We start from the raw sequence: 11,309 nt of genomic DNA on the forward strand, positions 1-11,309 counted from the left end.
CGGCGACGCACTTCCAGGACGCCATCTTGAAAGTGGCAGATCCGGCTCAATGTTGAGCATGGAGTCGACATCTTAGGAGGGTCAAAGAGGAAGGCTGGTTACTCCCCTTCTAGACGGCACTTCCAACCGGGAATTCGTGTTTGAATTTAATAGTGTGGTGTGCCAAGCCGTGAAGAGGCAGGGAATGACCAAATAACAATGAGTTAGCAAATAAATCAGACTTTATCTCCTACCTCCAAAACATTCCTCGGAGGTAAGTACCCCCATTTTGCTGACAAGGAAACTGAAGCTCAGAAAATAAACTGGACAGGGGCAGACCTAAGACTCCTTCCCCCAAGTTTGAGTGACTCTTAAAACTCTTGTTTTCCTTTACAAATCCCAAAGTTTAAATCAATGTGAATTTACATATTAGTAATTATTTGTCAGACAGATGGCAAAGAGGACCAGGCATGATGAGACAAGGATAAGAAAAATTCACTTGATGAAGAGGGAAAAAATGAGAAACTTTTTTAAAAAGTGTTTTTATTTATTTTTGACAGAGAGAGCGCAAGCGAGCATGAGTGGGGGAGGGGCAGGGAGAGGGAGACACAAAATGTGAAGCAGGCTCCAGGCCCTGAGCTGTCAGCACAGAGCCGGATGCAGGGCTCGAACTCACCGACCAGGAGATCATGACCTGAGCCAAAGTTGGACGCTCAACCGACTGAGCCACCCAGGCACCGACACCCCCCCCCCCCTGGCCAAATCAGAAACTTTTAAAACACATTGCTAAAATTTCTTGCATAAGCATTGAGACACCTGGATTCAGTTTACAGAAATTTAATATGCACCTGGTTACAGAGTAAGATGGTGTGGTCAGGCCAACAGTCGGCTCACAAGGCGCTATCAGGGAACGAATACACCACAGGTGTGTCTGTGCGAGCACACACTCCTTGATCCAACAATCTCAGCCTGAACCCAAGACAGACGGGAGGGGCTGGTCATTCTATAAAAATGTTTTCCCTTCTATGAGCTTGGTCCCCACATGTTTATACATACTTAATAATTAGGCTTCATGCGTCTAGTGGAGCCCAATGCAGGGCTTGAACTCGTGACCCTGAGATCAACAGTTGGACGTGCAACTGACTGAGCCACCCAGGTGCCCCCAGGTTTGATTCTTTTACACACCAGCTCTTTAAAATAGGATCCCACATGTAAAATGCCTATTGACACTGCTGCAGAAAGCTATTTACTCCAGGAAAGTGAGGGAGCAGTAATTTTCTCCTCATAGAAGGTTCTTCCTTGGTGTCTCAGTGGTTCTCAACCCTACCACTATGTAAGGATATGTAAGAAGATAGAAGAGAGATGTGCGATAGCCCCAAAGTGGAAACAACCCAATGTCCACCATGAGGAGAATGGATAAACCAATTCGGGTGCGTTCATACCATGGAATAGTAACAAACTGCTGATACGCACGTGAGTGAATCTCAAAAACATCATGCTGAGTGAAAGAAGCCAGACACTAGAATATGTATAGTATGATTCCGTTCATATGAATCTCTAGAGGCGGCAAAGCTAATTCTATACGGACAGGAAGCAGATTAATGGATGTCTACGACTGGACGTGAAGACTGGGAAGGCGCATAAGGGATGATGCTTTGGCGTGATGGAAATGTGGCTGTGTGTATATATTTGTCAGAACTCATTGAAATGCACGTTTAAAACGTATGCTTTTTACTGTATACAAATTACATACACATCAATAAAGTTGTATTTTCAATAAAGTTGATTTTCAAACTATAGCTGTTCAGGATGCACCAGAGACCAATTATCAACATCTAGCCTAACCATCAGTGTCACCCGAAAGCTCTCCAGATGGTAATTATTTGCAGCCAGGGACATGAGGCACAAGACTCTCCCTGTCCTGTAGGGGTGGGGTGAGGTTGGAAGACACCTGTGCAATGCTTTGTCCCTTCCTGGAAGAGGAGAGAGGAGGGAGTACCTCAGATGGAGAAGAGGGGCAGGTGGGGGCCAATTTACCTAACCCCCTACCCCTGTAGGTCAGAGACTTCAGGCTTCAGATTTTCCTCCTTCTCTCTTCCCCTTGGTTCCATGGGCTCCAGATGGGGGCCTCTGGCCCAGAAGGAGAAGGCTTTGGATTGGCAGCTGGGGCTGGAGACCAAGTGCCCTCTGTCTCACACCTCCCAGGCCCTCCAGCAGTACTAGGGCGTCTGTGTCCTCCCAGGCTCATGCTGAGGGCAGGTGCCTAGCACAAGCCCCCTGTAATAACTCCAAGAGCTTGGCCAGAAAGAGGGGGACGGGTCTCTGGGGATGTCCTTCACAGGGTGGACAAGGACCCTGGCCAGTCACCCACAGCCGGGACCCCAATGCATCCAGCAGACGCTGTAGCCGGAACACAGCAATCCCCATGGATCGGCCCTCTTCGAACTGGATCACAGAAAGCTCCAGCCGGAAGCATCCCAGAGTCTCAGCAGGACAAACCTGTGGGGACAGAGTGACTTGGTGTCTCTGGGCAAGGGTCTGATCCCAAATCCCCAAACCCAGGGTTTCTGAATTACGTCCTGGCATAAGCCCCTTCACCTCTTTGGGCCTCAGTTTCCTCATCTGTAAAACAGAACTCTGAATAATCCCTATCTTCAGGGATGATGCTAGCCTATACTGTCTGTGCCTGTGTAAATTAGAAAATGACACTTCTTGGGGCACATGGGTGGCTCAGTCGGTTAAGCATTCAACTTCGGCTCAGGTCCATGACCTTGTGGTCCGTGAGTTCGAGCCCTGCCTTAGGCTCTATGCTGACTGCTCAGAGCCTGGAGCCTGCTTCAGATTCTGTGTGTCTCTTTCTCTGCCCCTCCCCCACTCGTGCTCTGTCTCTCAAGAAAGAATAAACGTTAAAAAAAATTAAAAACAATAAATTAAAAAAAAATAAAACAGTACTCCTTAAAACACTTCCAAGTGCTGATTTTGTCGGAACAAGATATTTCATTGCCATCAACCAGAAATTGACAAAAATATCCAGGATGTGGATGCTGACCTTGTTGTGGGATTCTTGTGCAGCGTACATCCTTCACATCCATACATGGTGGCCGTATCTACCTCATAGGGTCAGGTCAGTGTGAAGACTAAGTAAGCTAATATAGTTAAAGCGTTTAGACCAGTACCTGGCAGAGTGAGCACTATTAAAAATGTCGCTATCATCATCAGTATCTGTTGTTAGGTGCCAGCTGCTGTTCTCGGGGTGGGAGACAGCAGTGAACAAAATGTATTTGTGATGGCTGGGAGCTGGGTCAGCAGCTGGACAGCCAGAACACCAGCCTGCTGCCTCCTGCCCCAAACATACATGTGTTCTCAGCCTAGTGGAATTTCCCTAAATTTCCAACTCCAAGTAAAAAACTAATGAAATACTCACCGAGAGATCATCAGGGGTGTAGAGAGTGCCATCATTTTTGTTTCCCTACAATTGGGGGCAGGGAACAGAATCAGATCTTGGAAGGGAGAGCCTGACCTTTCCTCAAACGTGCCCCACACCCTACCGCCTCCCTGCCTGTCTGCTGGCTCTCCCCTCCGTCTTCCTCACCAGCATCTTCATGATGGCAACAAGGAAGTAGAAAGGCTCCCGAGGGCAGAGGGGTGATCCTAGGCCTCCCAAGGGCCATACCAGCAGAAGGATGGTCCAGAGAGGCCACATGGGCACCCTGCCCACCCCCCAGGCCTTTTCTGGTCCCAGCCCAGGGTCCTGGAAGCAAGAAGTACAGGAACACTTGAGTGGCTCTGTCGGTTAAGTGTCCGGCTCTTGGTTTTGGCTCAGGTCATGATCTCACAGTTCACGGAACAGAGCCAGTGTTGGGTTGTATGCTGACAAGCTCGGAACCTGCTTGGGATTCTCTCTCTCTCCCTCTCCCTCTGCCCCTCCCCCACCACGCACGTGCGCACAGGCAGTCTCTCTCAAAATAAATAAACTTAAAAAAAAAAAGAAGTACAGAGAGATAAAGCAAGCTGGAAGACTGAAGTGTCCTGTCCCCTTCCTGTCCATCTCCACTCAACCCACAGATACTCAGGGAATGTTCTTCAAGAGGCCAGGGAAGATGGTGACCCTAGAGTAGGCCCCAGGTCACAGGCCTCCCTGACACCTCTCCCCCACCCCCCACAGGAAGATATAAGACTGAGTAAGGGTGTGAGGATCAGCCTAGAGAAATTGGAGGGTTGGGAAGTCCCGTCCCTACCCTCCCCACCGCCCCAAGAGATCTATCAGGCAGTACGGCGTGTGAGTGCGTGTGAATCCTGTGGCCTGTCTTCTCAGTGGGAAACACCTATGCTAGGCTTTAGACATATTTGCAGGTGTATATTTGGGGGGGGGGGTCCTTGCTCTCTTTTCTACTTCTAGTTCTTTTTTCTTTTTTAAATAAATGTTTATTCATTTTTGGGAGAGAGGAGAGAGAATGAGAGGGGGAGGGGCAGAGAGAAAGAGGGGGGGACAGAGAATCTGAAGCGGGTTCTGTGCTGACAGCCACAAGCCTGATGGAGGGCTCAAACGCAGGAACCGTGAGATCATGACCTGAGCTGAAGTCAGACACTCAACCAACTGAGCCACCCAGTGCCCCTCTACTTCTATTTCTGTATCAAGTACTGTATTTCTGTATTTCAAATATCTTGAAATCTCCATGCTTGTCTGTACCTGTCTGTCTTCTTTCTCCGAGGACTGGTCTCTCTGCCTCCGAATCGCCGTCACTTGTGTTTTCTGGATCCATCTGTAATTGATCTTCTGTCTGTCCTCTTTCTCCTCTTCTCCATCGGCCCCTTCTTTGTCTTTCTCCTTCATGTGTGCCCGTCTCTCTCTTGTGCTGTGTATCTGCGTGTGTGTCCTCCCAGGTCAGCCTCTGGATGCTCCCTTCCTTCACCTCTCCCCTCTCCCACCCTTTTGGAGCTGGACTCTGGGCTGGAGGATCCTCCCTCCTGCCACAGACCCACCTACCAATCTCCACCCTGTCTCCATTTTCCAGGCACCAGGTAAGCGACCACACCCCTTTGAACCTTGAACCTCGGATTCTGCTGCCAGGGACACTGAAGAAACTGTGGGCTCTCTGCAGCCCTGATAAAGAACCCATTTGACTGGGAAAGGAGTATCCTGTGTGTGGGGGAGCCAAGGGGAACCCAATCCTGAGATTCCTCAGATGGGATTGGGGGGACTGGGGATGGAGAATACTATGGGGAAGGAGCCTGGAGAGTTGGGTGATTTGGGGGAGTGAAGAGATGATTTGAAGGACCCCAGAGAAAGAGGGATTTTAGGGTAGAGACCTTGAAGAGGGGGAATCTGGAGGGAGGGTCTCTAAGAAGTGGAGAATTCTGGGAGAGGGAAATTCCAGGGGAGGCAGTTGCTGGTTAGAGGACGCTCTGAAGGAAACGGAATTCTTAGGAAAGGTAGATTCTGAAGGAGGGAGCTCTGAAAGGGAGAGAAAACTTGTGAAAGGAGATTCTGGCGGGGACGTTCTGGGAAAAGTGGACTGCGGGCAGTGGGAGATTCTGGGGCCCTTGAGTGAAGGAAGATTCAGAGAAAGAGGGGGGGGTCTCGTTGAGGGCTCTGAAGAGGAGAGTTCTGGGGGGCGGAAACTAAAAACGGAAGGAAATTCTGGTGAAAGGTAGATTCTGGGGGAAGGGCTCTAAAAGGATTAAAAACATTCTGGGAGAGAATTCTCGAAGGAGGTGGGTTCTGAATCCTGAATCTGGGAATCCTGGCTGATTTCCTGCTGTGGGTTCCGTAGGTGAGATTCCGATGGAGGAGGATTTGGGGAGAAGAGTGTCTAGAGGGCAGGATGGAGTGTACAGGGGAGGATGATTGCTAGAGATGAGGGGCTAAGAAGGGCCCTTTCCAGAGGGTGAAAAGCGACATTTTGGGTGGAGGAAGGGGAGGGAGAGTATTAAAGAGCCGAAATGCAAATGAACCGGCCGCTACCAATGAGGACCGAGAATAGGAAGAACAGCCTCTCCTCGCTCTACTTCCGCGACTGCACGCGGCACATTTCAGGCCCCGCCCCTTCCACTCACGGGTCCCTCCTCCTCCGCTCGGGGGCCCACCTTCCCGCCGCGAATCCGAAGTCCCGCCCCTGGCTACAATAGGAGCCGTAAAGCTCTCTCCCGTCGCGACGCAGCACCCAGAGCGCCTGCGCAGACCCTGAAAAGCGGCCCGGGTGGCCCCGCACTTTCCTTTTCCGGTTGCGGCGCCGCGCGGTGAGGATCTCTTGTCTACGTTTGCAGCCATGCCGTCCAAGGGTCCTTTGCAGTCTGTGCAGGTCTTCGGCCGCAAGGTGGGCCGGGCGCCCGATGGGAGGGGCGGAGGGAGGCCGGGGTCTGCAGAGGTCTGTGGGCAGGGTTCTGGGGTCCACATGGGAGCCGGGGGCCGAAGCTCACGTGGTTCCGCCGTTTCTCCCTCGCTTTCCACAGAAGACGGCTACAGCCGTGGCGCATTGCAAACGGGGCAACGGCCTCATCAAGGTGAATGGACGGCCCTTGGAGATGATCGAGCCGCGCACGCTGCAATACAAGGTGCTGGGATTGAGGGTGGGCGTTTGGGTTGAGTAGGGAGGCTCTGGAGAGAGATATTTAAGTGGATTCCTGGAAGTGATCTTGGGAGGCTGAGGGATCTGGTATCAACAACAGGTTGTATAGAAGGGGGAGTTGGGGGCAGAGAAAATGGGGCATTTGGAGATGGAGCTGTTTTCGGAGGTTTCAGATATTGTGCTAAAAGCTTGAGTTGAGAGTGAAAACGTGGATGTTGCAGATTAAGAGGATGGTTTCAAAAGTGGGATATGGAAGCTCAGTGACACTTGGGGACCCAATGGCAAGAGGAGTTTGTGTGGCAAGTTGATGGGGTCGTGTATCCTGTATACAGTGTAACGTTTGTTTTAACTGGTAGAGTGTGTATACATTTTTTGAGAACAGTAATTAGTTTGTTAAAAGATACGGCCTAAAGATAGGGTTTAGACATTGTAGGTGCTTAAAAGGCATTGGGAGAACAGGACCAGAATTTCTGTTTGTTGTGCTTTGCTGTGAAAGGGGTTCCTTGCCTGCTTGTTTCTGTTTTGGCCTCGGTTTTTTCAGCTCAGAATGGAACGAGGGGAGTCTGTTTTTTGCCTCTCTTACCTGTGTTGTTAATTTGAGGCATGTAACCTCGGTTATTTTTTTTCCCTTGGGTCATCCATAAAATGGGGATCATTTCTCCCTTGAAGGGTTGTTGTGAGGGTAAGTTAGATTGTCCGGGTAAACTTCTTGGCATGTATGAGAATGCATTTGTTTCTTCTTTAAATTTTGTTGCTTTGTATTTCATTTTTATTTTAATTTTTTTTGATGTTTTATTTATTTTTGAGAGTGCAGGAGGGGGAGGGGCAGAGAGGGGGACAGAAGATCTGAAGCAGGCTCTGCCCTGACAGGAGAGAGCACGATGTGGGACTCCAACTCAGCAACTGTGAGATCATGACCTGAGCCAAAGTCTGACACAACCGACTGAGCCACTCAGGCACCCTCTAATTTAATTTGTTAAATTTTAGTGTAGTTGACACGCAATGATATGTTTCTGGTGTACAACGTAGTGATAAGAGTGTCACTTTTAAACGTGAAGGATGATATGTGTTCCAGGCTTAGTTAGAATGTCATATGATAGTGTCTGAGATCTTTCTGTATAGCAGATATCAAGTGCTGTGGTTTACTCTTCTCGATTGTCAGTTTTATGAAGGTTTTGTTGTGTAACCGGTGTTGGGGACCCAGCAGTGACCCAGGTGACCCCAGGCCCTGCCCTTATAAAGCTCCGAGTCTAGTGGAGGAGGCAGACTGGTCCCAGTATCAGACCCTGCTCCAGGGTAGTCAGGGCTAGGATGGGGGAGCCCAGAAAAGGCATCTGGCTCAAACCTGGGTGGGAGGATAAGTACAGGCTTCGGGGGGGGGGGGGGGGGGGGGGACCGGCAGGGGGAGGTGGAGATGGGAATCTGTGAGCTGAGAGCTAAGACCTAAAGTATAGGTAAAATAAAAGCTTCCGGGCACGTGCAAAAGGTGTAGAGCTGGCAAGGGGAGAGCAGAGCACACAGGTAGTGTAGTTGTAATTTGGAAATGTGAGGCTCAAAGGGCTGGGTGGAGAGCCCAAGGGAGGGAAATCCAGAGAAAGCACCTGACATGGCCCAGGAGTGGTTTTTCACTGTTCCAGGCAGGTATGGTGGCTATAGGGGTTTTCCTTGTTGAGCTAAAGTGCCAGAACTGGTCCTGGAGATGGGGACTCTGAGGCCCAGAGGGACACAGATGGGAGGGCCCAGCTCGGGTTCCCTTCAGCAGTCTGTCATCTGTCTTCAAATCGTCCCTGCTTTCCTAGCCCTGCAGAGAGGTCAGCGATGGCAGAAGCTACTTGGAGAGAAGTAGGGTGCTCAGTGCGGTGGCTCAGCTGCCCAGCCTGTGATCTAAAATCCTGTCATGTCCCTTGTTCCTCCAGCTACTGGAACCTGTTCTGCTTCTGGGCAAGGAGCGGTTTGCTGGGGTGGACATCCGAGTCCGAGTGAAGGGTGGCGGTCACGTAGCCCAGATTTATGGTGAGTCGCCGGAACGGGGCATACGGTAGGAGGTGGCTCTGAGAGCAAAGCCCTACTCTCGGGGCTTCCCAAAGCTGATACGTCCTTTTGTGTGTCTTCTTCACAGCAATTCGCCAGTCCATCTCCAAAGCCCTGGTGGCCTATTACCAGAAATGTGAGTAAGAATGGCTCCTTCCCATCGGGTGGGTGGCAGGCAAGTGGAGGACCAGCCCTGCATTTAGCCCCAGAGACCAGGAGGGTGCTTCCAGGGTTGTCTCAATCTTCACTCTCCTCTCATCCCCAGATGTGGATGAGGCTTCCAAGAAGGAGATCAAAGACATCCTCATCCAGTACGACCGGACCCTGCTGGTAGCTGATCCCCGGCGCTGCGAATCTAAAAAGTTTGGTGGTCCTGGTGCCCGTGCTCGTTACCAGAAATCCTACCGATAAGCCGATTGTGAGGATTAGGGTTCACCTTTATAATAAACAATTGTCATGGGACTTGAGGTTTCAAGGACTGTGCTGTGGTCGTTTTGTGGTGGGTCTTTGACTAAAAGAAATGCGAGAAACAGCCCGGCTCACTGCCGGTCTGGATTGTAAGGCTTTCCAGCGTTTTCAGAAGACACCACGCCTGGGTTAGTGTGGGTGGGTGGGGAGGCGGGGGGGCAAGCTTGAGACCCAGTCTCCCCGCGCTTCTAGTAGAGTCCAGCGTGCGGGCACCGTGGAGGCGGGGTGGTTCTAGGCCATTGGTTGTGTGGGGTGTCCTCTTGAGTTGTTTTTTTTTTAGTCCTTTTGCTGCTATTGTGATGGCGTGTCAGGGAGTAGCGGGGGAAATGTGTAAGATCAGTAAACATTAATAGAAACTTGGGTGCAGCCTGAAGTCAACTAGTAGGGCCGTAATTGGATTGGGAAGGGATCTTTCCTAATGCCAGTCTGTAGGTAGATAGACTGGAGATGTGGGAGGGGTGGGATCCTTCTGACTGGCTTCATCCTTCAGGATGTCAATACTACCTCCCGGGGAAGGGCCCCCTGTGGCCTCTTGAAAGCAGGTCCCGATTACACTCATTGCAGCAACTGTCTTTACTGGGCTCAGAATGTGGGTCTGAGGACTTGTTCATCTGTTGTGCCTGCCACGTAGTAAGAGCCAACATAATCGTAGGCTCTCCATTGCTACCACTGGGCTACACGGTATTTCCGTTGTCGAAAGTTCTGTGGACAGCACTGGTGTATGTTTAAGGAAGCAAAATGTTGCTTGTGGATTCAGTTACTTTTGGTTTTCCCTCCCCATTTTTACAGTGAAGCTAATGAGCTTCATTGGGTGGGAAGGGCATCTCTGCCCCAATCAACCCTTGCAGCCAGCCCGGACACCTCCGCCATCTGTCCCCAGGCAGGGTCCCACAGGCTCCCCCTGCTGGGGGCACTGGCGAGAACAGCGTATGGCATCTGGACATTGATGGAGAGGGGAAAATTCTAACAGAATTTTTTCATGAAAGAAGGAACTTGAAATTTATTGACCGGTTGTCTTTTCGGTATGTGCCCCACTCCCTCTAGTAGTCACGTGCAGCTGGCAGACTGGGCAGCGCAGATGAGAGAACGTTGCCGTCGTTGAGGAAAATTGGACTGGACACGGCACTGATGTGTGGGGAGCGTATGCAAATAGCGTTTCTTACAGATGGACGGTGGGGTTGATTGGTACCAACCACGCGCCAGGCTAAGCATTGTTAGGTATACTTGACGATGTTCCTCGTGAGGTGTCTGACAGTCTGGTGTCTAAATGTTAGGTAAGAAGATTAGCCTAGTGGCCATGTAACTGCAGCTCAAGTTTAAATTGCAGCTGTAGTTAACGGGTTTGGATGGCATTAACCTAAATGTCCCGGAGAGGGCAGGAGGCCACTACCCTTGCACTTAGAGCCTGATCGGTAGCTCTGAAGACGGCTGGGCTTGCAGTGGACGAGCAAGGAAGGTGTTCCTGAGGATGTGTCGGAGCTGGGGCTGTGAAGCAGGTAGGAGTCAGGCAGGTGGGAGTAATGGAGTGGGGGGGGGGGGGGGCAGGGGTCAGGGGGGGCTTAAGCAAGCCTGGTGTCCCTGGTTTCCTACAGGGTTCAGAGACCCCCTTACAAGACTCCTGGCTCCCTGCCAGAGGCACAGCTGGGATGCATCTTGCATCTGAAAATGCTAAGGGGGCTCGCCTCTTTCCCCTCTTCAGGCTTTGGAGGAGACGGCCCCTTTCTCCCTCCCTGCCGCCTCCTCAAATACCGGGAATTCCGGCGCCACTGGGAGCCCAGGCCAGGCTGAGAACTTTCCTTCAGCTGGGAATGTGCAGCTGGGGGTGGAGGAGGGGAGGGCCGCAGTCCTGACCCTGGCGAGGCTGCGGTGCAGTAGGCCCAGGCCACTCAGCCCAGGCCCTAGTGTATGGCCCAGTAACCATCTAATAAATACCAGAAGCCAGCAGCTAATACTGAGCCAGGCTTTGTTTGGGATACTTTACTCTGCCAAGAATCACCTAGAGCCCCTGGTGCACTAGGCTGCAAGCCCTGTTCTGGTAGGGAAGGGTTTTCTTGAACCAGGCCTGGCACAGGATAGACACTCAACAGCTCAGAGCATGGACTCGGGCTACGTGGTGTGGATTTGAGTTCCAACTCTGTCCCTTAGCAATGTGACTGAGCAAATCCCTTATTCTCTATGCCTCTGTTTCCTCATCTCCACAATGAGGATCAGAAACCATCCTTGTGGCACACGGGCAGCTCACTTGGTTAAGCATGTGACTCT

At 51.1% G+C, this 11,309-nt stretch overlaps 1 protein-coding gene across 1 annotated transcript; it reads left to right on the forward strand.

The window, feature by feature from the left end:
• The first annotated feature begins 6,186 nt into the window (after nucleotides 1-6,186).
• RPS16 (ribosomal protein S16) lies at nucleotides 6,187-9,054 on the forward strand. The gene is made up of 5 exons (XM_049621345.1): nucleotides 6,187-6,296; nucleotides 6,433-6,534; nucleotides 8,465-8,561; nucleotides 8,668-8,715; nucleotides 8,845-9,054. Exons 1-5 carry the CDS (start codon nucleotides 6,249-6,251, stop codon nucleotides 8,988-8,990), a joined length of 441 nt encoding a protein of 146 aa, XP_049477302.1. The 5' UTR covers nucleotides 6,187-6,248; the 3' UTR covers nucleotides 8,991-9,054.
• The last annotated feature ends 2,255 nt before the right edge of the window (nucleotides 9,055-11,309 follow it).

The sequence above is a fragment of the Panthera uncia genome (assembly GCF_023721935.1).
Source record: "Panthera uncia isolate 11264 chromosome E2 unlocalized genomic scaffold, Puncia_PCG_1.0 HiC_scaffold_19, whole genome shotgun sequence".
NCBI classification, from domain to species: Eukaryota; Metazoa; Chordata; class Mammalia; order Carnivora; family Felidae; genus Panthera; species Panthera uncia.